Consider the following 27,711-nt stretch of genomic DNA (forward strand, 5'->3'; position numbering starts at 1 on the left):
TGGTCAAAAGTGGGCCGATCACGGAGGCAATGCAAAAGCAGGTGAGACGCAGAAAGCTTTCGGAGGGGGGCGGGAGAGGATCAATGCATCGACTGAGAAGAAAAAGAAGATGGCTTTCGCCTGCGAGTCGTTTTAGGTGAATGAACAAGGAGCTGTGAGTCTTTAATTCGTGTCGATGAAGGTCAATGAAAATAAAGCGCGGAATAAGAAGCTTGAAAGTTAAACGATGAGAACAATCTTACGAAGATATATATTAAGAAAATGTATCTCAAGTTTGTGTCGAAACGTGTTAGGGTTACTATCGAACTCGCGCAGCACGGCAATCTTCAATTGCTACATCTATTCTTACTGCGCTGTCAATAGGACTATCAGCTCGGATCAGTGACTGAATGTCTGATTGATTGATTGATTGATTGATTGATTGATTGATTGATTGATTGATTGATTGATTGATTGATTGATTGATTGATTGAAAGCATTCTGTTATTGCATAAGCTCAGGAGTGGAAAGGGAGGGCTGCCTGTTTCCTCGTCTCGTGTATTCCGGAATTTCCACGCACTTCAGTATATTGTATCGCATTCATGACTCGAAAACTAGGAAGATTGCTGAAGCTTTCTTTCTAAAGAGAAACAGTGATCTCTATGTGACTTCACCGTCCGTGTCGCTTATGCAGAGAATAAAACGTTTATTTGATGGTCTGTGAGAAGATGGGTGAGTGGGATTCTTAGACCGGGATCCCATTGGCGCGGGCCGCTCTCTTCGCATGTTTCACGAGGGCCTCTTGGGTCTTCGGATCCGAGCTTATAAAAAATGAGGTTTAGTTTCCGCACGGCATTTGATTTTAGATGCGAAGCATCTTATGGCGGAGTTCAAACCGGTACTGTGTGGCGTGATCACCCTTATTGCGCATGCGCAACCCCTCTCCACACACCTCCACTTCCTCTCTCCCCTCCCTCTTCACTTCGCCTCTCTTCACTTCCCCTCTCCACTCCCCCTCTGAAACGCGGGCTCGACATTCCGAAACGCTGTTTCACATCGCTTCATAGTCCCCTTTAGCGCGAGATGGTGTGATTTTTAGAGCATCATGTGCTTTCACTATATTTGGACCGCGCAGCTGTACAGCCATCGCGAGCGCCAATGGAGCCAACAGCACGTTGGAAGTGCTGTCGTGCACTGTCTTGCTAAGCCTACGTGCCTGCTCTGGTTATCAACAAGGGTTAGCGTCTATATGAAATTATACATCGGCCAACCCAAGAACAAAAATGAACCGATCACATATCTATGAGCCATGTCCACGTCCTTTATTTCAAATTCTCTAAATGGCCTGACCTGTGCGGTTGAAATATTTGCTACCGCTAGGTACCAAAAAACTCACAGGGTCCCTTATGAATTTGCCTCAGACGACTGGAAGGCAAATGACATCATCTTCTGCTTCTCGGTAGATGCACTGATCCTCCCCTGTTCACCTCTGACAGCTTTCTGCCACTATAGTGTGGTTTTTAGATGTGAAGCATCTTATGGCGGAGTTCAATCTGGTGGTGGTGTGCGGCGTGACCGCCCTTACTGCGCATGCGCAAACCCTCTCCACACACCTCCTCTCCACCCCTCCTTCCCCCTCTCCACTCCCCCTCCTCGTTTAGATAAAAGGCTCGCGTTAGGTCGTACACACGCTCAGCTGCGCCGGTGTCATGAGTTCCAACGTAAACGCCGGCGCCTTAACGCCTGCCGAGATCGCGGAGCAGCGGGTGGAGAAGCGGAAGGCTCGACGTGCCAAAGCGCTACGTAAACGTCGGCAAGAGGACCCCGAGCTCCGGGCTAGGGAAGCTCAGCGCAAACAGCAACGTCGGCGGGAGCTGCTACGGATGAAACGCGGGCTCGACATGCCGTAACCCGGTCGTCATGAATAAAATTAATCCGGACTGCGGGATTTCAGTCTATTGTAGTAAGTGCGGGGGTTTGCTCGATTTAGACCACATGCTTTGGCGCTGCTCGGCGTTGGCTGGTGATGGTTCTCAAGGTGAACAGTGGTGGCAGCGAATGCTGCACAGTGACGCGCTGGCGGACCAACTCAGGGCTGTCCAGAGGGCCCGTGTGGCGGCAGAAGGGCTTGGCCTCTCTGTCCCGACATGGGAGCGGCCCGCATCAGTCCTGGACTGAATCCTCAGGACATCAATAAAGTTATCCATACCATACCATGCCGAAACGCTGCTTCGCATCGCCTCATGGTCCCCATTAAGCGGGAGATGGTGTAATTTTTTAGTAGCCCATTTTTCTCACTTGAATTTCATCCTCTTGTATTTTTCTTTTTCGGTACATATTTCTTCTGTGAATAAATTGAACTTTCAGTCCGCGCTTGTTTGTGTCCCTCTCTGCTCTGTGTTGCTCGTTCGCGTTTCCAGATGGTTGCAATTAATCTATACCAATTACCTGCATGACCAGACGTGGGAGCGGCCCGCAACGTGCTAGGGCGCGTTCCGATCGGACCAAAATAAAATTTATTCATCCATCCGACTATCTACCCTCCTCCTCCGCATGCACTGCAGGGCCAACAATATTGGCAGGGCCCGCCAACGAGCCATTGGATCATCACTGCGAAGACAGAGGAAGGAAAAAAAGTGAGAGAGCGTCACGTGCCCGTATTGAAGCCTATTAGTCATCAAATGTTTACAAATTGCAATGATGCGCACCGGGACACCTGCAGTCGCTGCGATGGTTGAACGAAACGGCTCACCATGCAGGGCGCCCGGATGAGCACCGGCTCGATCTGTCGAATTCGCCGTTAGGGAGAAATATGCCTTGGTAACGTGATAAGCAAGCGCTATACCATTTGTCGGCTCGCTTTGGCTGCGTCTGGAGCGGGGGCCTAATGCTACCCAGGAGGCACCGCGCACTGGCCGGGAGGGGCGACGTCAGAGGAGGTTGGCTTGAAGAGATTGGCCGAGTCACGTGAGGCTCTCTCATAGTTTTTTCCTTCCTCCATGGCTGAGACGGATGGCCTCGCTGCCATTGCTCAAAAGCGGATTGGGGATATGATCTAACAAATTTAGTGGTGGTGTTGTAGTTGTGCACGAGTCTACAAGGAACACGTAGCCGCGAGAATTTTTCGAAACGGTGCCGTAATAGCGGAGTTACTCGCGTTTAATGATCCAAAAGAGGTCCTCGCTTGTTTCGCTCTTTCCTTCGCTGCGCTTCGTTCACTGTTCTCGTCTCTCCTCCTGACCGATCGAGCTGCTCTTCCTCACCGTGTGAGGAGGAAGAACGGCAAGCGCGCACACCGCGAGCAGACGAACAGGTGCTTTTTGTGGATGACATGACCAGACGCGAATGCTGACGCCACGGCCAACGCTGGGGATTAGCGAAAGGCCAGGAGAGGAGATGGGCTGCCGCGTTTGGCATTGTTGATCGTAACGGCACTCTGAACTCGATGTGCGCGTTTGCTTGAAAAAAAAAAAAAAAATCGGAGGTGGTTTAGGGGCCCTGTAACCGGCAATGCCACGTTTCGTGATATTTGTCCGTGAGCTCTCTAGAATCGTCCAGAGAGCCGATCACATGCCGGCGGCTTATGCTGGACCGCCAATGGGGGACTGGGAAATCTGGGGTGTCGCTGACGTGGAGTTCGTAAGCAAACAAACAGCTCACGTTCTCTAGCTGCGCTGTATTTCTGCCATGAAGGACGACAAGGTAGGTAACACGCGACAAGCATGTGCGCAAGCTTTCTACAGTTTGTTGTTTGCCGATGCAACTCATATACAAAGAAGATAATGGTAAAAGAATGGAAATGACAAAATGGAAGACGATAACGAAAATATTAAAGCACATATGCGTTAGCAATGAGAAGGTAGATTAAACCGCCCGACTCTATTGACAAATGTCCTGACTCCATTGACAAATGTTATAACATTTGTCAGTGGAGTGAGAAGCTGCATCCCCTGAGCGTCACAGAAGGTGGGCTGGTCTGATTTTGCGAGTCACTTTCAAAACACGAAATACGCTTAGATTTCCCGCACTATTTAATTCATGCGCCGCCGAGAAACAGAAAAATACCAAAGCCCGTTCACCCCTTTAGTGAAAGCTGTTCGAACTGCGGAACAGTAATTCACCTCCGTTTCGCTTGTGTTTATCCTGGGTTTATCTGCTCTTTCTGTTCTTTTCGTGTGATATGTGATATCTGACATCCTTTTCTGTTCTTTCCGTATGATTATCTGATTCGTTTCGCGATTATCTACTTTCTGTTCTATGCTCTCCATTCTACTGTTTTTCTCATGTTTGCTGCTCCGAGCTCGGTGCGTCTAAACTCCTGGCGCTGGCGTTTCGCCTCCGCTTATCTCTTCCGTAGATGTGTGTCTAACTCCCGACGCTGGCGTTTCACTGGCTGGGATAGACGAATGATCCCTTCGGGCGACGCTAGCGTTCAATGGAAAGCGCGCGCTGGCGTTGCAAACGTGCAGCCTGCTGTACTTACGCGTATTAAACGTGGGACCTGCGTGACGACAACGCGAGACATGCGTGAGAGTGCGTGCAACGCGAAACAATGAGAGGACGATAGGGCGGTCCCTTAGACTGCTCCGCAGTTAAAAAAAATTGGAGCAGCTACGCACTAATGGTGCGAAGACTGAGGAAACGGTGGAGCGAGTGGCTTTCTCTTCCTCCTTTCCCACCCCTAATTGCTATACTATGCTATACAAGGCGATGCAGTCCTTTTTTTTCGTTCTCTCTCTTTCTCTTTATCGTTCTGTCGCTCTCCCTCCCATAGTAACGCAATCATATGGTTCCCACAAATGCTTGTTCTACACGGGTTCGAATCCCGCCTCGCCACCGAAGTTTTACTACGTCTTATTTATTTCTTCTCCTCCTCTCCACTTCTGTTCTCCTCTCCCACTTTCCTTCATTCAACGCGTTGCTAGTCGACGCGAGATGCCATAGAAGGTAGAGTCCGTTCATGATGATGATGATAGTTTTCTGTTAACGCCACACGGGGCTTTGGCGAGCTTAAACGGCGCCGCTGTTAAAAATGACCACCAAAGCACTCCGTAGAGATGGTTAACCAGCGAGCTGGTGTCCATCGAAGTGTCTTCTGTTGCACCTTATTAACTTTGATTTCTTTATCAACATAAGAGAAGTGTGCTTCGAACTTTGCATCTGGTGATGTTAGCTTGAAGGATATTAGGAACACGTAAAGGATTTTATGGTGGTTAGCAGTCCGTGTTGTGGTGGGTGTCATTCGGTGGGTGTCCATGTAGGAGTGTCACGCTTCCTTCACCGTCAGAAGCAGAATACTTTCGAACTGCTCACTTCAACATGCTTTCGATTACATAGTAAGAGTCCATTTCGCAAAGGCTTTTTACTACCGTATTTATGTGTCGAACACGAATATAGGTCGACCCCCACATCTTAATTGTGCTCTCCGAGAAATAAAAAAAAAATACATATTACTCCAATATAAGACGACCCATGAAAAACTGTAACATTACACATATTTGCACACAATACGCACATGTTATTTACAGTAAGCACGCGCAAAACACGAGACGGATTCCCCCGATTAAAAGCGTATGGCCTTTAGATGTGTATTTTCTCAACTAATGGTGACGAATCACATGCAGTGATCATGGTTTTGTGGGTGTTTTCGTTTCCGCGGTTTCATTCATCGACAAAATATCTTGGCTGGGTGTGCCAGCGTGTGCAGCTGCGGTGGCCGAGTGGAAACTGTATACTCAGCTAGCAGCGTTGGCGGTGGTCTTTGAAAGTTCTTATTAGAGTTCCTAACGCAGTTTTTATTTTGTGTTGTGTAAACTTGCTGCGAAAATAAATATGGGATGCACCAGTGTATAGGCGCTGCTTGAAGAACGGTGGGCGCGACCTGTAACTCCATTATCTCGCTACTTTTTCTAGATTTTTATCACGAATATAACACGAGTTTATTTGATCACGAATATAGGTCCATAGTACAATATGGATGACATTCTCGAAAAAAAAAGTCGGCCTATATTCTAGTAAATACGGTACCCTCTCTCCTTCTCTCAATTTATCCTCGCGCTTCCCCTCCCATGGTAGCAAACCGCGTATTGCGATCTGATCAAGGCCCTTAGCTGTGTTCTCGAAAGGGTTGTAGAAAACAGTCCTAATTCCTTCATAAAAAGAACCACTCCTTTCTCTCTGATCAACGAGGCAACGGCGACGACCGCGTGTCACAACCGTCGATCAGTCCAGGCGACCGAGGAACGCGCCACAGCGCCACCACCGATCACAGTACCTAAACGTTCTAAGCCTGTAAGCTCATCAAGCTGTATGTGTAAAGAGGCCTTCGGGCGCCTGCATTAAAGCCCCCCAAACTCAGTTATCGCGCAGTTCGGTCAACGCGAGCGACAGCACGTGCCTCCTGTGGTGAATCCACCGACCACTAAAACGGGTGCAAGAGTCGAAGAAGCCTGCTGGCCTTAACATTGTAATTAATTAAATGAGATTCGCGCTCTCCGTTCACTGTGCACTCAAAGGCCTGTCGCAGTCTCTTGCAACAAAGTCAACACTAGTGTGCAGGTGACGGCGCAGTCCAGGATCTCAATATACATTCGGTCTGTTCTTCGGTGGTTTATTGCATGCCTAGTTGCAAGTAGACGTTGTTTGTTGATTAAAATAAGGGCAGTAGTAGAGAATGCGTTCCGTACCTAGTTTCTGTGCAACCACAAAAGTTGCACGAGGCGCTGCCCATTACGCCGATGCAGAAACAGAAGGAACTCGACACCCAACCAAGCAAGCCCCCCGCAACGCGAAGATTACGGCCATTGACCTGACATACAGAAGCTCTTCCAAAGAGAATGTTCTCAATTGTTTTCTTCCGTTACTGAGCATACCTATATTTTTCGTTCAAAAATTTTCAAGCCTACCCGTAGTATTATTACTTAATTATTTTTTCATTTTCTTTTTTTTTGACTGAATACTGTTCGCCGTGGTCACGACCATTTCGTGAACGAAATAACCCACATATACATATATTTTGTCAAATACAATTCCATAATTCCATTTTAAGATACGTTCGCGAGTCCAGCGGATAAGCGTTTTTCGGCGTTACAATACGCGTATTTCGTACCAAAACGCCGCTGCACGCAAAGATGCGAAAAAAAAAAAAAAACAGGTTTTCCGTAAGTTTCTTTCGCCTCATTACATTCGTGCAGCGAGGCGAAGACACATTTCTCGTGCATCGCTAAAACCGACTGTACTCGCATTGTTTGAATCGCAATATTCTTGCAGTACGGCCTGAGCGGACTTGCGAAACACACGCGCGCAAACTGCGGCGGAGTAATTGCAGAAAACCTTTCTGCAATTGCGCGAACTCGTTTTTCGGTGGCCGAAACGTTGAGTGAGCTTGGGGATCTTTTCCCATCCCCGATATGCTCGCTCATCCATCCATCCATTCGAATGGATGGATGCTGGGGTGATCCGGCGGCGCAAGAAAAGGATGAGCAGTCGTAATAAGTAGGCGAACTAACAACCTCCGGGATTTGGGGGAACGCGCGTCGAAAAGGCCAGCGAGCGCCAGGTGAATAAAGCATAAAAGTGCATGGCTGGGAGCACGGCGGGGGAGTTGTGGTGGCAGTCAGAGTTCGTCAATAATATGAGATGCGAAACTCTCCAAAGGCCCCATGTATCAAAATCCAAACTCGCATTGGCCAAAATTTTAAAACTTGCTGATTGTCCTGGCATCTGTCAAGTAAAATATAAACTAACATTTAGCACTAACAATACTAATATTTGTGTTTGTGTGTTGTATTACTGGTCTTACATGGCGCAACAATGTGCAAGTTTTTCATAAAATTAGGTTACGCGCATGTTTGGGTTTTGGAACGCAGTCCCGCAACTAGTATGATTGAAGAACTCCGGGTGGTAGTGCGTCGCGTGCCGCCGCCTGGTGTGGGCGAGGCGAAGCGACAACGACTGCCGCTGGCTGCGGGGGGAAATATCAGCAGCGGGGCTGCGAGCGTCATTCGTGAGCATCGCGGCTTGGTGTGCGTGTGCGCCGTCGCGCGTCATGTGGGCCTCGGAACTCGACAGCGACTCGCGCTGAGCCGTGCCGGTCTCGTCCCAGTGTGTGTACGCGATCAGCGACCGCCCCCACAGAGGCCCGGACTCGGACGACTGGTCCCGTAGCCCAGGGGGGGGCTAGGCCTAGGCGTCAAACATGGCGGACCTCGAAGCCGTGCTGGCCGATGTCAGCTATCTCATGGCCATGGAGAAAAGCAAGTCCACGCCGGCCGCACGCGCGAGCAAGAAAATTGTGCTTCCGGATCCGAGGTAAGGGCCTCACTGTCTGCGTCTATCGCGTTCACGACGCGCGCAAGTTTAATCCCGGAGAGTTTGTGCGTGTGTGTGAGATATCCCGGTGCAACTTGCTCTAGAAAAACCGTGGTGCTCGCCGGGCTGGTTTCGTTTCGCGATTTCTCGTACCCCCCCCCCGCAGTACTCGTCGCGTGCACGGCGCGAGAGAGAGTTCGAACTGCGATCGAGCCTGCGTTTTCATCGTGTGATCCGTGCGCACTAAGCGTACGGAACAACGGGAAATGTGTATTCCTCTAGCGACGCAGCGCCCGGCGACAGCTCACGGCACTCTCGCTTCGCTCGCACGGCAGGCAGGCAGCTGGCCCGGCCGCATTTTCGTGCATTGTGTGCAACCCCATTGTAAACAACGTAATGCATCCTAAGCGCACTGCTATTGTTTTCCTCGCGAAAACGAAACAGAAAGGATTTCGAAAGAAAAACAAAAAGTCGGACAGCAGTTTCCTTTCATTTTTCACCCCCCTCCGCACTGTTTCCGCCCGGTGCCACCGGCGGCGTTGACTTTTAAGCGCTTTTCCACTTTTCTTCTATTTATTTTTTTATCTCCGTCGCCGTGGCCACTTCGACGAAGCGGGATGTCCGTGCCAGCGGTGTGACGAAACACGCTCCATTTGTCCAACAAAAACTGGCGCCTATTGAGTAGGCGCCGACTCTTCTGTAAAAGGGCATCCGACGAGCACGGTTTCGGAAGTCGCGCTTTTGACTCCTTATTAATTTAATCTGATCCCTGTCCGCTGTTATACGGGAAGCAGCACTGAGGCGAGGTTTCGGTTTTGTTCGCCCATGCCGTGTGACTCTCCATCCTCCTCTCTTCTTCATCTTCTCGCGTGCGCGAGTCATCCTTGGGCGGCTCGTTCCTTCTCGCATTTAGTACGCCCCCTAATCGTTTGCCTTTTCCCGGAGGTCACGGCGGAAAAGGGCGAAGTGCGAGCCCCAGCTATGTTTTAAGCCCGAATCAACAACGCATCTCTCTTCGGCGGGCCGCATTTTTCGTGCGCGCCACAGAGTGCGTACTGTCTCCGTTGCTGGCCGCCACCTCCGTGTTCTCCAGACCGTTTTCTTTTTTTCTTTTCTTTCCGTGCAGGGCTCGGGGGCCGCGCGCGGCCTTTTCGTTGTCTGTCGGCTGCCCGCATTTATTATTTTTGTTCCCATCGCCACGGTTATGTATTTTGCTTCCCGTTTCGCCCGCTGACGCGCTAGCGTGAGCTCTCTTGCCCGGTAACAATAACAAACGGCCGGATAATCGACAGGCTCTTCTCCGGACTACCGGCTGCCGCCCCTCCCTCCCTCCCCCCTCCTCTTCTTTTCTCCTACTTTTTGTTTTTCTTATCGGTGGCGTATAGCGCTAATGACTGGGCCCCCGCCGGTGGCTGATGTGGACATGGGACGGCTTCCTACCGCTGTTTTCTCCTAACGTGTACTTTGGGACCTCATAATCGGCTTCATTCTTTCTGGATAGGAGGTGAAAGCAGCACGCGAGTGCCGGCTCGGACGACGTCGACGTGAATTGTGTTCGTGCTCTCTCCTCACGGACGTCTCTACGAGCTCGCGTGCGAGGAAAAAAAGACGAGAAAAAAAAAAAAAGAGTCGTGAGTTATGTAGTGGCGGTGGGTGAGGAAGAAGAGGAAAGGAAAAGCGTGTCCTTAGGAGTGCAGGACGTCACATTTCGATCGTGCAAACACCGCTGGCTTTCTTTTTTTCTTTTTTTTTTTCCCCGCGGCTCTCAGCAGACGTCCAAACGGTCCTGGAAAAAGGAACTGCAGCGCGCGGTGTGTGGCATGTATCGAACGGAAACGTTCGTTTACGGCGCGAGCGAAGCGACGTGTGATTGATGGTGGCCGCTTTGCGAACCGTGCTGCGGTGTCCCTGCGTGCGTGCGTAGCGTAGTACTCTACCTACTATACGGGCGTGCAAAAAAGCCACGCGGCTCATATATATGGCCGAATTCGATAACCCCGCTGTTTCTGGCCATCGGACGTCGTGGCAGTTGCGGCGGCGTTGGATCGAGGTCCACCTATTATAAATGTTCGCACCGCTATGGTGTAGATGCTAACAAGAAGGAAAAAAAAAAGGAAATCACGGCTGGTATCGTTCTGTTGCTTTGTCGCGTCGATTTCGTCTGTTTTCTCGTACAGACTGCTTTTATATTATTATACGCATTGTGTTTGCGGCCGATCAGAATTTTCGGCATGCTGTGCCCTACGCGGCTGTCGAACGCTTTTTTCAAGGAAATTTTGCTGTTGCTGAGTGGTTAAAATGCTTACACTGCCCATTTCTCCTCATATACATACGCACATTTCAAGGACGATGAATTATGAATTAAGTCTGCAGTGTGTAGACCTTTTCAGAGAACGCTCCCAGGGCGACGCCGTAATCTCCTCTGGGCAGCGGTAAACAGGCGTGCATCCCCCCAAAAATGCACTGCCGGGGCAGTGACGTCATTCTTCGTACCTCCGTGACACAGTCCAGAAAGATGTGCTTCTTCTCTCCCGCGAGAACGTCTGTGATATATGCACTACTACGTGCGTGAAACTCGGGAATGTCGTTTTATTCAAGTGCTGCTCCTTCATCGAGCGCACGCGCGTTTAAGTTCACGGTAAAGATCAGTGAGGACATTGCTTCGCGATTGATGATCGATTGCCACCTATTAAGCGCCGTGACCCTCGTATACCATTTACTGCGGAGATCTCGTTGGAACGATTCTGCATTAGGGTATCTCGAAGGGCGGCTGCAGTTGCTAAATACTTTTCTCGTGTACGTTTTCTGCGTAACACTGGTTTTCGGGTAGGTCTTTTTTTTTTTTTTTTCATTTCATTTCTCGGCTTCTATACGTCCGATAGTATAGCAGCGTATTTTCGTACGGTCAATGCCGTCGCATTTTTCATCGGAAATTTGGATAATGCAACTGCAGAAGTGGGATTTTAACTGATATTAAGTCTCGTAGCTTTCTTTTTTCTTCTTCCTCCTGCGTACTATATAGCTTAGCCTCCTCCCGCGTAGGGTAGCAAACCGCGCGTACCCTTGTTAACCTCTCTGCCTTTCCTTTGCCTCTCTTCCACTCTCTCTCTCTCTTACGACCCACGAACGGAATGTTTCACGCAATGTTTCACGGAATGTTTTCACGGAATGTTCACAGAAACAGAATGTTTCACGAGGAGAAAAATCGCCACCGGTAGAGAAAGATCGAGAAAGATCCATGCCTCATATATACACCGTCGATTTCGGAAAGCCACACAAAAGCTTTGCTCTCGAGTTTGTCACCGAGTACCGCCCATTGTCGCGACTTTTCTAGCGCTTGTTCCGGATGATACGATTTTCGGATGATACGATAAAACCGTATCGGCGAGTCTTTCGTTGCCTCAAACTCGATTCTCGTCGCTGTACGTCGGTATAAAGCGCGCGATCAGCGCGTGTACAGGTATACACACGGGCCGCGATGCTCGCGCTGTTTGTAACCGAACACCGCAAAAAAAAAAAAGGAAAGAAAGAAAACCCTTAACGCACGCGTTCTAAAGACGTAGCTGTTTTGACAGGCCACCCTGCGCGCGTGCAGAAATGCAAGCGTCGGTGGCGTCGGCAACTGGCACGCGCGGATGTGGCTCATCAAGCTGTCAAGTCGCGCTTGAGTTATATATACGCGGGTGGGTGGGACGTAATAGGATTAGCCGCGACCTTGCATCCTCCTATACCGCATGCCTCGATGAGTTGCGCGATGAAGGGCGTCACGTTGTTCTCACCTCGACACGGCTACTGCCTCGCTGTGTATAGGTGTATCCGCCCGGCCGTGTTTACTGCGGCGCTTCTGGTTTCTTATGTAAACAAGTGGCGATGAGTGGTGCCACGCCCCTCTGATGAGCGGAATGCCGTGGCAGGTAATCGATGCCAAATGCAACACGCGCGTGCATTCCATCTTCCCGAGCAGGCAATAATGCATGCAAAGGAAAAAAAAACCAAAAAAACTCGCAGGGTCTTTATGCATTCGTCTGAAGATTACTCGAATATGAAAGCCATCATTTTCATCTTTATATATATATATATATATATATATATATATATATATATATATATATATATATTATATATATATATATATATATATATATATATATATATATATATATATATATAATGTGTGTGTGTGTGTGTGTGTGTGTAGCCCATGCGCTGGACCTGCAAGGTGTATCTGCATAGACAGGTAGCCAACTTATATATGCTGAAGGGGGGGGGGGGGGCTCCAGTGTTGACATTTAGTGCCGGAGCTGTCGCAAACGTGCGCGACGGCCGTATTCGCCGTGACCCTTCCTTGTCGCGGCAGCAGTGTCCGACATGCATAGCATGAACCCCGCAAAGCTGTCGCACGTTCTGCTCTGCTCTGTATGCGTATACGTGACCGGGCGCGATCGACATCGGAAGCGTTGACATTTCGTGCCGCACAGTGCGTATAGTGATGCGAGAGTCAAAGCACGAGTCGTCGTTCGTCGGGGTGTCGTCCCAGCAGTGGAGCCTGCTGCGTTGCTCTGCGCGGTCGCGCGTTCCATACCACGGCTTGCATTACGCGGTGGCAACGGAAAGCACGAAGTAAAGAAAAAAGAAAGGAATATCTTTGGTGGTGGCACTGACGATATCCGTCGCCATTTTTCGAAGCCGCGCGCAGTCGCCAATAACCCGTTTGAGCTAATCAGGTATTGATTGATATACCCGTCTATACTCTGCTCAATAACTTAATAAAAGAATGCCAGCTCCGCGCACAAAACGGCGGCACGCCTGCCCTCTTCCCGTGAAAGACTAGCTGGTTTCCGCTCGAACCGTAAGTACTTTCTTTCTCGGCCAATGGAAACACTACGCATGTTAACAGTTAAAGAAGTACTGACACGAATTTTAAAAATTTTCGGATTGATGCTCTAAATAAAAATAGTGGTGTTGAGAAACCTAAAACGAGCATTGTGGTGCCTGGGAATGCATCGTATATATTTTAATTACCGCTACCTTAAAAAGACACTTTCGGTTTCGATATCGAGGGGGCAGCTTCTCAGTGACGTTTCATAGCAGTGTGACGTCACGGGGGTACAGAAACTCGCGACGTACTAGCGGAAAATCTGTCATCTGCTCGTGGTGCGCATAAACAACGGCGAGTGAATTGTCGTCCAGTGACCCCGACAGTGATTTCTGCGATTTAGGCTGCATGCAGGACGCAGAGCTCGCAAACTCGGGGGAACTGTGTTGACTCGTCGGGATAATGTCCATTGCAGTGGGGCTGGCTTGCAGATGCTCAGCGACGAAAGCTTCGAAGTCAAATTAAAATATTTTATACGTGTTCTCCGACTCCGGTGTGCGGAGAGCGTTGACACTGCATACCAAGGAAACGAAAAATGTCCCTTCTGCGACGCCTCAAAATCGTGTCGGTACTCCTTTAAAGCTTGTTCGTTACTACCTTAAAACATTGTTTGTCTGAGCGCCGATGTCAGAATTCCTGACGAAGTTTACGAGGACGTTCACGTTTCCGACCTAGAATCAGCGACACAAACGTGGATCTGTACGGGAAAGTCAGCTATCAGAGTCGCTCGTCAAGTGCATGACGTATCGAAAATGAGTAGACGCTGTTGGATGGAGCATTTATGCGAATTCTACGTGGGATGGACAGCGATGGCTGTTAGCGGAGCTGAATTTTTTTCTCAGGTTGTAAACGAGTATAGACATACAGATAGAAAAGGCCAAAGTGCCTTTGGTTCGTTAAGAAATGCATCGCATTTAATACTACTACTTAATAATAATAATAATAATAATAATAATAATAATAATAATAATAATAATAATAATAATAATAATAATAATAATAATAATAAATAATAACCGCATAACGCAACTTTCCTAGCTAAAAAAGCGCGGGAATCCTTTATGCGCAGGTGCGCTGTAAGGGATGCTGCTAATGCGCATCTCGCATTGTCCCGACTCTTTCGTTATGCCCGCGTTGTCGGTCGGAGATAGCCGACCGTATCAGCAGCGCCGTCGACTCGTTCCACTGTAGTGAATGGGCTCGTCGGAAGTGGTGGCATATACGCACACGCGCCGAGTCATCTCATTCGTCTGCGCACTCTCTCTCTCTCTGCGTGTGTGTGTACGCGTGCGATCGCTCATCTGCGATGTATAGATACTCGGAGAAAAGGAGCACGACAATGACCTTTGCCGTCGTCGTCGTGTGTGTGTAGAATCGAAGAACATCTTTTCTCGAGTATCCCGCTGTGTCGCGATGCTGGCTTTCTCGACGTTGCTGTAACCCACATGCGCGTTGGCCTTTCTTTTGTTCGTGCGCCTCGTGCTCCCCACTCGTCGTCGTCGTGGTTGTACGTCGTCGATTATAAGTTCCGCCGTCACGTTGTTTGAGTGCAGAGAGCGCATGAATCGTCGCGTGTCAGGGCTCACGGCGACGACTATATACGCACGTGTCTTGAAGAGAGAGGAGTGCGCGCTGAATGGATGAAGGAACTATAAGGGGGGAGCTTGATGTCACGCGCAGCATATGGCTTCTGTTTGCCTCGCCTCATCTGGCTCCGCCCTCCCCCCTCTTAATTCGGAGGCCCGGGCGGATCGTTGGATCCCGGGAAGTGAGCCGTCCCGGGTTTCTACATCACTGTAAACGTTAGAGAGTTTTAGTGCCAGGTCCCACAAGGCGCTTGCGTTCCTTTGTATTCTCTTTGTGTGCGGGTGGGAGTGCAAAGGAACGCAACGTGTGTACGGAAGCCGCTTGGGTTCCCCGGCACTAAAACTCTCTAACAGAGAGTTTAATGTTTAATAGAGTTATGATGTCTATAAATGTCACGGATGGCAAGGGCATGTACCATGTCCTTACCACCCGTTTTACTTCTTCCCCACGATCTACGCGGCTAGAAATTACCGCTTCCATATGACGTCATGACTGCCATGCTTCCCATGAGCCTTGTTTCAAAGGGACGCGGGCGTGAACGCTAAACCAGTTTAGACTGATCATTAGAACGTCAGTGCCAACGTTTGGTCAGTGCGACGATACGGGTATCGAAGTCTTTTCTTTTTTTTTCCCCATATTTTAATTGACCACATCAGCTTAATAAAAGTTCTCCGTACTCGCTCTGCGGTAAATGCGGTAAATCTGGGGCTCCCTCAAGACGCTGGCCATAATTCACTTTTACCACCCATAGGTTGACTTGGTGCGGGATCCCGAAGGCGCGATCGCCACCAGCGTTTTCTTTTTTGCGCATTTTTCACCGGGCCTCTTCTCACGGAAAGAGCCTGTGGTATTGGGAAATGCCAATCTACTATTACGAGGAAAACGTTTTTCTCTCTGTCATCGTCATTCACGGCCTGTTCTGTGTCCACTGTATGGCGAAGGCCTTTCCAGTGTTGCCCTGCACCTCGTGCGAGCTGATTGGCATGTTATTCCTGGGAACGTCTTTATTTCGTCACGCCGCTTAACTCGCGCTGTCGTCATCGCTTGCATTCCCCATCTCTCGGCATCCATTATTTCGTCACTCTAACCGATTGTCTTTCCAACGCATTGTGTGAAACGTACATGGGTCCATTTCTTTCTCTTAATGTCAAATAGAGTATGGACAACTTTGTTTTCTGACCCATTCTCCTGTCTCTTAATATTACGCCCATCATAAGCGTGGTCCTCACCTTATTCTCGGGTTGCTTTGTTCATCCAAGTTACAGCTCGATATATGTTAGTACTGGCAGTACGCAACGATTGCGCACTCTTTGCTTTGGCGACAGTAATACGGTCAATTGCCTGTGCAGATTTGGAAGTTTCTGCCGCATGAGCCCCAGCCCATCGTTATTTCTTCGATGATTTTTTTTTCCTCTCACGAGTAGGCTCTCCTGTTAGCAATTGATCTATAGATATACACATTCTAGCATAGATTCTAAAAGCCATGGTTGCTCATTTTCAATTCTCGTTCGTTCGCCAAGCTATCGAGTGTTATCCTTGTCTTTAGCATCATTCATATTTAGCCCTATACTTCGATGCTTTATCGGTTTAGGTCTTCAGTAATCTATTTTCATTTCGTCGCTGTCACTGCTGCAGAGCACGATATCGCCTGCAAACCGCTGGTCGAGGAGTCTGTTTCCGTCAGTCATTAATATTTACTTCCAATCTAGTCGTGTGGATACTTCTAAGCATGCATTCAATAACATTGGAGATATCGTACCTATTAGCTTGGCCCCCTTCTCTATCGGAGTTCTGTTGCTTATCTTGTAGAAAAGCGGCGTGGCTGTAGGATATTTGTAGATGCTGGATAAGGTATTTAATACATTACATGTTCAAACTACTCCTTGTTAATTATGCACTACCTCCAAGACCGGTGGTATCCTTACCTAGATGAATGCACTTTCTTAGTTTATAAAAGCTACATAAAGTGGTTTGTTGTGCTCAGTGCATTCCTCAACTGACTATAATAAATCACGTGCCTGTGGTCCGTGTACCTTTTCCTGAAGCCAACTTGCTCTCTAAGTTGGTTTAAGTCAAGCGATTCTCTTATCCCGTTTGAAATTACCTTCGTAAATATTTTGTATTAAACGGAAGGTAAGCTGACGGGTCTTTTACGCCTCTCTTGTTTTGTATTACGTGTTATAACGTTAATGAAAACCAGCAGATAATGAAGGCAAGGAAGGTGTAAGGGACGCTAATTGTACTGTTTTTTTTTAAAAGTGTATTGTAGTAATTGTGATGAAGATGTGAAGAAAGTAAATTAGACGGAAAAGAGAACTTGCCGCCGGCGCCAAGTTGTCTTTTCGTCCCCTTTACTTTATCTGCTGGTTTTCATTAAGGTAGTGTCAAACAAAGAAGCGAGCCCCCAAAATTCCCTTCCTTCATGTACTTATAACGTTGGCGTTTTTCCAGCTCCCCGGCACATTTTCGGTCTCAAGACATTGCATGTATGGAGTGTCGCAAGTTTGTTGAATGTGATATCCTCTCCGTGCATCTTTGATCAAATCAACTGTGATGCCGCCTTCTCCGGCCGCTTTTCTGCGGGTCATATCTCGTACGGGCTTTCTAAGCTCATGTCCCTGCCTTCACGGGTGGTTACGCAATGGAACTTCCGTGTCCTTTTCCGTTCACTCGGGGACGGATGACTTATCCGTAAACCGTGCAGTTCTGAATGGAGGTCTCCTAGTCAGGTGTCCCTTCATTTAAATGCCACCGTTTCAAGGCTGTCACGTGACGCTCCTTCTTAGTCTTATGATTTTTTTTTTTCTTCACTTCGGGACACACTGCACGCAAGTTGTGTGCTCGGGATTGATTCACTGCGTCGACGCTGCGTGCATCGAGCGTGTAATCAGATGCAGCGGGGGCGAGCACACGCAGAAAGGACACGACGTTTTGCAGGCACGTACGTATATATAAGGTCACCACGCGACGCGGCTGTGTTAAATGCACGGCGGGATCGTTTGGAGATGAGCTCTCTGTCCTTCTGTGTGTCTTGGTGCGTGAGAGGTCCCTTCGTTTTGCTTGTTTCGTTTATGCTCTGGCAAACGGGCGAGGAGGCTCGGTTTCACTTTTGCCGGGAGCGGTATATAGTAGTTACACATATTACGAAACTACGCGGCACTGTGTACACTCGGAGCCTGCAACACAATGGACAGACGTATTACGGTGCATGTACCCGGTGACATCCCCTGCCCCTTTGTGAGGATGTTTTTGCGACGATGCTTGCGTCTGCAGTAACACCAGAAACACTATATGTATACTTGGCATTTTATTTATTATTATTTTTTGTTGCCTAACTTGTACCGGCAATTTCAGGACCATTCATTTTCATCCACATTTAGGCTTAAGGCTTAATAACCTGAAATGCCAATACCAGTGGCGATCGGTTTTTTATAGCTTGAATAGCTGCGCCGTATCGAAATTTCGGCCAGCGTTGCGCACGAATATTTCATCGATAAACGTCCCAAACGTTTCAGTTGATTAGTCTGTCTAGATCATTCTTGATGAGGCTGTAAGATAAACCATCGTGTGTCTCTTCACAACCTCGAGGACGTTTCTTGGGTGTTGAATAGTCAACATCCCCTGTAATGAAACACATTATTCCCCCCATTATTTTCATTCCGAACGTCAGGGCATCGAATGGAGGCCGCATTTCTATGGATGCAGAATGCTGGTCACCCGTGTGTTTAGATTTATAGGTGCACGTTAAGGAATCCCAGTTGGTCGAAATTTCCGGAGCCAGCCTATACGGCGTCTCCAATAATCATGTCGTAATTTTGGGTCGAAAATCCCGACAATTATCGTAGTAATGAAACATCGAACACTTTTTTTTTTATTTTCATCGCGAACATTTTTGTTCTCTCTCTCTTTGTGTATGTGTGTGTGCGTGTGTCTGCCCGCGAAAAACGCGCCGTCGTGGCACGTTCTCCTTGCCTGTGTGCCGCCTTCAGGTATGTCGGTAAAAGATCCCGCTTCTTATTCGGCACCGTCGTTGAACGTTCCCTGGTTAGCACCCATAGTTTGTTCGTGCGGGGTCGTCGCCCTCCCCGTCGTTTGCCCAGGAAAGCGGGTCGGGGTCGTCGTCGATGCGTCGTCATAAACGCCTCTCTCGGCGGTGACGACGACGCGACCAATCTCGTCATACACGTCCGCCACGACGACGACCCTTGAGTGGATACGCTTTCATATGCCGCCTTTCTCCACGGATCGGGGTCACACTGTATGCTTGCACGATACCGCCTGTAAATCAATCAATCAATCAATCAATCAATCAATCAATCAATCAATCAATCAATCAATCAATCAATCAATCAATCAATCAATCAATCAATTAATGTTTATTTCAGTGTAGAATGGGCTCAAACGAAGAGCCATGTTCGGGGTGCGGTTTCAATTCCCAGCGACGGTGGACGCGCTTTGATGGAGGCGGAATGAGAAAAAAACAACAACAAAAAGAAAACGTGTACTTAGATTGAGGTGCGCGTTAAAGAACACCTTGTGGTGAACAATTAACGTGGAGCCCCGCACTATACGGCGTGGCTCATCACTACATCGTGGTTTTGACGTTCGAAACCACAAAATATTGTTTCTCTTCAAGTGCAAATGTGGAAAGAAGCAAAGAAGAGAGAATAAAGCGCTAGCGCGCACACGCTCAGACGATTTACTATTCGCGTTTAGTGCAGTTGAAGAGCACACACTGCTGGTCAGGAGGTCGCGGACTTGATTATCGACCGCATTTACATGAGGGATGGCTAGCAAAAAAGAAAAAAAAAAGAAAAACAAGAGAACTAGGTCCACGTCAGGTATAAACGGGACAACAGGCGCAGGTTTCTGATTTACCCGATAGTAGCTAGGTCAGGGGAATGTGACGGTGGAAGTCGGAAGTAGCGGATTATTCCTGAATAAATCTGTGTTGGTTACAAGTTTCAAATTTAATTGGGCTAGATTCATTCCACCGGTATACTGCATATCTAGAATAAATCACCGGGTGTTTGGGAACGCTAAGTTTTTCGGCGGGCGAGAAGGGGGAGGGGGGAAGGAAGTGCCCCCCCCCCTCCCCCATTACTGACGCTTCTGATATGGGTGGTCGAATTTAAGTTGGAGCCCATCCTTTCTTCGCACTCAGTCGACTTCACCGTTCATTCAAGCAACAATGTCGAGGGTGAGGCCAGTTGATGGATTGTATTGGATTGAAGATGAAAAAGGAGCTATAGACACAACGGACACAGCATAAGGAGGGTGACAGGGCAAGAAGAGGAGGAGGGGGAGGAATATGTGCGTTACCAACGAAGGACGTTGGCCGCGGAGAGAAAGCGCCACCTATATATAAACGGACCGCTGCTGCATGCGCGGTGTACGTGTGTAGCGATTCTGGCGCACTGGACATTACGTCACGCCAAAAGTTAAAAAGCATCTCGCGCGGCAGCGATCGATGGCGAGAAGTCTGCTCGCGGCGCAGCAGCCGAGTCGGCACTTTTTGTGTGCCGTTCCTGCGTGGTTTTGACACTGCCGCCGCCGCCGCCGCCGCCGTCCACCTGTGGCGTAACAATTCCTTTCTCGCTCGGCTGCCGTGACGTGCGCGCCGCAGGCCGTCGTCGGCAGCTGCGGATTTCTCAGGGAGCTCTTCTTTTCCTCCCGTCGTCGCCTGTCCTCATGCATAATGTGCTGCACGAACACACACACACACACACACACACACACACACACACACACACACACACACACACACACACACACACACACACACACACACACACACACACACACACACACACACACACACACACACACACACACACACACACACACACACACACGCACGCACACATCGTGAAGTGTTGAGCTGTATGCCTTTCTGCTCTCATCCAAGGCAAGGTGTCGCCGCCTCCTTTATTCTTTTTTCTTTTTGACAAGTACATTCTTTTCCCCCTTTCTTAGCTACCATCAGTCAACCCGACGCTTTTCTCGGCTCGTCGGTGTTGAAATGTGCGAGGATGTTCACTGCGGTGACAGGAGGGGCCGACTTTGCTGAGCGTCTCTTCTGCTCGGAAATGTCGTGCGAAGAGATTTTTTCCGTCGCGGACTGTCTGTCAGGACGGGCCTTATTGCCTTACGGACGCGGCTGTGTAGATGTCTGCTTTCGCGCGGGAATGTCTTCATTTTCACAGCTGGCATACTCAGATCTGTAGCGCCATACTATGCGTGTGCGTAAGCAGTTCGGGTGGGCGGGGGGGGGGGGGGGGGGGGTGCTAATACTCTATATACAGTCGGGCAAAGTCATACGTATATATACTCGCCCACTCTTTTCGACCCATGCGCTACGCTACTAACTTGTCAAGGGAAGATGTATGCTTGAAGTGACGGGGAAAAAAAAATCTCCCAACAGGGAAATGTCGCTGCAGTCAACGTCTCGACAAGATGTCATTTCGAAACGCTGTCTCCATCGACATTTCGGATCGCTACTTAACTTGCGTCGCTCGCGTTATGCTGCCGGCGCTTTCTTAATCGATCGATTGATTGAATTATCGATTGCGGTATGGGAAGTACTTTTGCGATAATTACGCTGTCGGCCTTCTCGCATCGTTAAGTTCTTATATGTGTCCATAAGACCGACTATACAATAGAGAGAACACGCGCCATAGAGAAAGCGCGCTGCGACGTGCGTGGAAGTTGATGATACGACGTGGCGTTATTATTTAGGTTTCATGGCCGTCTCTGAGGGGCAGGCGTTCAAGAAAAGCAGGTGATGTTTAGCGTATAACCATTTTGTATAGCGCTAAGTAAAGTAAATCGCATGCCGCGGCAGTAATATCAGTATGTGGAGAGGCCGATCTTGTGGTTTCGTTAGGCGGTTTTGATGCCGTATTTTTCATCGCTTGTCATCCTGTGTCAACCCGCTGTTGCTTTTGGGCGTTAGTCGCCGTTTATCGCTGTCGCTGCAGTGATACCCTGCTTCTGTTAGCAGCAACAACAACGCTTTTTTATGTGCATATAATCGCTGTCTTCGGCGTTGTTATATATATATATATATATATATATATATATATATATATATATATATATATATATATATATATATATATATATATATACACACACACACACTGCCACAAGTCGTGCTGAACCAGTAAGTTATTCATTGGACTGTAATGTAGCGGGGTACAGGCGCCCTTGTACGTGTAATCATACGTACTTAATCATGGGGTTTTAAGTGGCATGACCACTATGTGGTAATGAGGCACGCCGTATAGTGGGGGATTAAGGATAAATTTTTGACCACCCGGGGTTCTTTAATGCGCGAATTAATCTGAGTATAGATAAGTATAACGCACGCGGATTGGTCACCGAACCTTCGCACGTGCGAAAATGACACACACGCGCACAAAAATGAAGATATATATGTACACGTATATAGGCCTGCTGCAGCTTATACAAGGTATACCTCGAGCGCGGAGTCCTTGCATGGTGGGATGCGCGGACGAACAAAAAAGATTATTTTAGCAGAGGGTAGCGGCAACACGATTAAAGCGAAAAAAGAAAAGAGACATCTGCACGTGGTTGCCACGTCAAAGCGTGAGATGGAACGAGCGAAGCAAAGTGGCTCCGCTCGCCGCGGGTCTGGCGGCGTGACGTAATGCTGCTCCCCCCCCCCCCCCCCCCCCCCCCCCGTAGTTTATTTCTTCCTCGGCGGTGGTGCGCTGTAGAGTGTGTGCAAATCTATGTATGTACACACATTGGCTGGCCACTTCCGGCACGGCGCCTCAGAGTTCCGGCTATAAAGGCTTTTGCTTCTTTACGGCGGTTTGCGTATGCGCCTGAAAAGGAAGCAGTCCGGCATGTATATGCGCACGGGTGCTCGCACGAAACATGTTCTCGCTCACTCTTTATTACCCGCTGGCGGATTTAGCGTCGGTTAAAAAACTTCTGCTCTCTGTCGGTGACGGAATCAACGGCAGCGGTCTGTCGAGTGACTCTGGCAAGACTCCGTGTGATGGTCGCAGCAGTGGCAATCGGTAACTGCGGATTGGGAGTGCCGTTTGTATATAACCCTTCCCGTATAACGCGTGTTTCCATACCCATGAAGAGCGCAATGGCGTCGTATCCGGTGGCCGCCAGCTGAGCCGAAACGTCACGCGTGGCGTCATACACCACAGCCGTAAAATTTGAATGAAAGGTGCGGTTTCAGCGTAGCTTTGCATAAGTCAGAAAGATCGACGAACCCGGCCTTGATGGACGCGTACACAAGAGGAGAGAAAAAAAAAATCGCGAACACGCACGCTTTCCATCGTGTGTGTTCGCGAAATTTTCTCCCATTGTGTACGCGTCCTTCAAGGCTGGGTTCGTCGATCCTTCTTATACTATGTACCAACAGGCCCAGCACCAGACCGTTTTGCATAAACATTGCTATTTTGCCAGTGTCAATGGCTGGCCCATGTCACTGTGGAGCCAGTGCCGTGCCGCCCCGCGGCTCTCACCATTTGCCAGCGTCCGCTACTGTCAGAGCCCGTGTCGGCAGCGATGTGCCCCGCTACCAGACCTGATTGATAGTATTGATATTACAGTAATTAAATTACCTTTTGTGGTAATGAGTAATGTAATGAATTATTTTTGTGGGCTCGTAATTTAGTAACGTAGTTAATTACTTCAAGCGAATAATTTCTAGAATACCCAATTCCTTTTAACTTAACTATAAAATGTCCCTTTTTCTTAGGGAATAAAAAGTTGACCAAAAGAAGGAAAGGAAAACTGACAGACAATTTAATGTGAGTGGGAACGGGGCATGCCCGCAGGAAAGCCGCGTGTCATCCGAACTCGAAGCCTTGAATAACCTTTCTTTTGCAAATTTTTGTTAAAGCAATTTAAAAGTAGTTTAACTATTTCAAAAAAAAAACTTCAATATAATGTCATTGCTTCTCGCCATCTGGGATTTGTAAAGTAATTTAATTACATTTTAGAAAATTCTGTAGAAAACAATCAATGATGTAACTTAATTAACTTTTAAGGAGTAATGTTGCCCTCTCTGGCTTCTAACAAGCACGTCATAACGGCCCTATAGCTTGTTCCCTGGCGCCATCTTGTAACAGTGGCGCACGGGGCGGCTACAGAACGCGTCTCGTTTAGGTGAACATATACTGCTTGCATCGAGCGACGCCGTGACGTTTTTCTCGTCGGAGTGGGTCACAGATACGATCGTCATTCACTCGTCTGTCTGGTATGTCTTTACAGAACCTTTGAAGCGATGTTGGGTAGCCGGGTGCCCGCGGAATGCTTTGCCTATAGCGTTGGTTTTCATAGTGCGCGAGATCTAAATAAATAAATAAATAAATAAATAAATAAATAAATAAATTTATTAACTTCGTAAATTCACCATGAAAGAAACGCGTGGTAACAGGACGAAGCTGTACTATACCACGTGTTGTTCACATATTTACATGTAGTGCAATGTATATATATATATAGACATGAAAGCGATGTGAAAAGAACCACCCCCAGCTACACAACATCATTCTTTTCCGCCTGTGCCATCAAATCAGTTTCCGCAGATTAGGTGGAAAAACTTATCGATGCCGCATTGACGCGACTATTTTGCACCCATACAGCATAGCCGTGATAGCTGCTTCGCAAAATAACTCTTATCTTTGCCCTCACTTATTCGTGATAATTGATTTTTCCAAGAGTTATTTGCGAGCGGCTATCACGGCTACTGTGGGCGCGAAAAGAAAGGTGCGCCAGTGCGCCATCGATAAGTTTGCCATCCGCGGAAGTTGAATTGTTATGACACAAGCGCGAAAGAATGCTGTTGTGTTGCTGGGGGAGGTGCTTCTCCTACCGTCCCCTACCGCTTTCATGTCGTACTATATATATATATATATATATATATATATATATATATATATATATATATATATATATATATATATATATATAATATGAACAATGCGTGGAAAGTAAAACAGCTTCGTCCTGTTAGCACGCGTTTCTGTGTGATAAACTTCCAATCAGCGCACACTCGAGGTCAACATGAACCGACTAGCCCCATTCATCGCCTTATTGTATACCTCCGTAACCCGCGCCAGTATCGCCTATGTATTGAGCGCACGGACAAGCCATCAGTACCGTACGTACCGTGTGTCAAGATTTTCCCGGATTACCTTGAATAGAAACCGCCACCGGGACTTTCACGCGTGCCATTATTCTTTTTCCTTCTTTTTTTTTCTTCCACGATCAGTGGGACACCGCGCGCCTCGCGAAAGGCGACGCGTCTTGAGATTATACCTATTCGCCGCGAGATCGGGCTACAGGTGGCAGCACCGTCGCCGCGCTAGTGTGGATAGGCGGTTGTCGGCGCGTATACAAACGTGCACAACAGCGCTTCGTTGTGAGCTATGCGACCCGATTTCCGGCAAACAAAATGAGTTGACTGCAGTTTTGTGGTAATATGTGTGCTCTTCATTCCCGAATTAATGCATGAAGCGCGTCGAACGTTAGAATTACTTGTGAGAGAAGCGCATTCTGCCAACGAACAGGTTGCTCGCCTTCGGCGAACAGTCGGCGTTTTCGCAATGGGTGACGTTTTCTTGTTCTTTTATTTGTACATCTTTAGCTTGTGTTCTACCTACTACGCACTGCTGTATTGGCCGCGAGATCGACCTATAGGTGGCAGCACCGTCACCGCGTTAGTGTTTAGCGGCGGTCGGAGGCGCGTATACAAATGCACACAGCGGCGCTTCGTTGTGAGCGGTTTGAGCCAATTGTCGGCGAATAAAATGCGTTGATTGCAGCTTACTGGTAATATATACGCACTTCATTGTTGAATCGATGCACGAAGATCATCCAACGTTACTATTACTAGTAAGAGAAGCGCAATCTGCCCACGAAGGGGATGCTCGCCCTGGATGACAGTCTGCGCTTACGCACTATATGACGTTTTTTGTTGTTCAGTCGTGCTACGCAATGCAGTAACACGACAGAACTAGTTAAGTGTTTAGGTTACTTCTTGTTCATCTGTATACCAGCCCATATTCCTGTGCAATGAGTTCAATAGCACTGTTCACGCGAATACGCATATATACGAAGGTAAGAGTTTAGTACAGAGCTTTCATCGATTGATTACGTGCACGACAATGATGCAACAAAGGTCCGGTTATTTTATGGAACAAGTGTCTTTTTTTTTACTAATAATGTCCGCTGCCATCCATCAATTTGTAACAACTCCACACAATTGCTCAAGATAATGTAAAAATAAAGGATGAGATTTTGCGTGAAATTACACGACATAAATGTAAGGCACGCCGTCGGGATTAATTTTGAACATCTGGGTCCTTCAAAGCGTACCTAAATCTAAGCACACGGGTGGTTCTGCATAATTGTCGTCCCAACTTAAAATTGCGCGCGGCAACTCCGTTTTATCACTGCCGTGTCATTCCATTGTCTGTTTTTTTTATTTTCTTTTTTTAGGGACAGTTTGAGTACCGAAGTCTCAGATTTCACTTGATAGAAATATTTCGTTGTAGCGGGACCACGACCGTACAATAAAAGGACATCTTAAGCACAACTAAAGCTGATCGTGAACTGGAATGCCGCGGTTATACACTCAACAACAACGCGATAGTGCACGAGCCTTGTTTTTGTTTACCACCGAGTCGCTAAAACGCTGCATTCACACAATATTTATTGTTCCTCATGTTTGGGACTATGCCAAGCGCACTTTAGGGTGTGCTTGAACCAGAAAGCGGCACCAATACTTAAATGATTCTGGCGAACGAAGGGTACGACACCAATACACAGCCCTCTCGAAAGTCGCATTCACTGATCTTATTACAATGCGCATGCAGCCGAGCAAGCTCATTTGCTTCTGTACATCATGTTAGGTATACGTACGAGCAGTTAAACTCGCGCTAACATAACAGAACAAACCGTTCTTTGAGAAAGTGCAGGACGTACGCACACGTGCAAACACGACGTGGCTAGCAGACGACGCAGGGAGCAATCCACACTAGGCGCGCTTCAGCCAGTAGCCGCCAGGCGGCGACTCCGCTCGATCTCGCGTCCAATAGCGCGACTGACTTAACTGTTTACTTCTTGTTCATTTGGATGCCCCTCAACAAAAAGAAAGCCCGTATTCCTGCACGATGAGTTGAAATAGCACTTCGTGCACTGCGTGCTCAAATATTAATTCGCATTTCTTATTCAGTTCTCCATGAAATGTAGGACACTTGGTAGGTTTACTGAGGAAAGCTACGTGGCTGACAGCGCTTAGCGCTACGGCGACTTTTGACACGCACATGCCAATTGCTTTTATTCCAGTAACAGTACACAAAGATAACTGTACAGCAGGGAAATTTCTTCGATTGATTACTTGCACGACAGTAATGGAACAAAGGTTCGGTTATTTCACGGGACCAAAGTACGTTTTCTCATAAGAACATTGTCCGCTGCCTTCCGTCAATCTAAACAACGCAGCACAAACGCTCAAGATAATGTAAAGAAAAAAAATGCGGGTTCGCGTGAAATTACTACGACATAAATGTAAACTACGCCATTTGGATTAATTTTTACCATCAGCGCTCTTTAACGCGCACCTTAATCTACGTACACGGGTGTTTTTGTATAAATTTCACCACAAGTTAAAATTGCGCAAGGCAACTCAGTTTTGCGATTTCCGTGTCATTTCATTTTCTGTTCTTTTTAGGGGACAATTTAAGTATCGAAGTGTCAGACGTGACTTAACAGAAATATTTTTCTCTAGTGAGACCAGGACCGTGCACAACTAAAGCTCGTAGCGTAACGTATAAACAACACCTAACCACAACGCTCTAGTACATACGAGCCTTCTTTACCACCGCGCCGCTAAAAGGCTATATTAACATGAGATTTAATACTTCTCATCTTTAGGGCAACGCCAAGTGCACGTTGCAATG

The 27,711-nt window shown here is 47.9% G+C and overlaps 1 protein-coding gene across 1 annotated transcript in view; it reads left to right on the top strand.

Moving 5' to 3' along the window:
* The first annotated feature begins 7,936 nt into the window (after window positions 1–7,936).
* The window catches only part of LOC119390439 (G protein-coupled receptor kinase 1-like), a 113,346-nt gene continuing 93,571 nt past the window's right edge, over window positions 7,937–27,711 (top strand). Inside the window, 1 exon segment of the mRNA XM_037658061.1 lies at window positions 7,937–8,289. Within this exon segment, the coding sequence (XP_037513989.1) occupies window positions 8,177–8,289 (113 nt within the window). The 5' untranslated portion in view covers window positions 7,937–8,176.

This window comes from Rhipicephalus sanguineus, chromosome 4 (genome assembly GCF_013339695.2).
Source record: "Rhipicephalus sanguineus isolate Rsan-2018 chromosome 4, BIME_Rsan_1.4, whole genome shotgun sequence".
In the NCBI taxonomy this organism is placed as follows: Eukaryota; Metazoa; Arthropoda; class Arachnida; order Ixodida; family Ixodidae; genus Rhipicephalus; species Rhipicephalus sanguineus.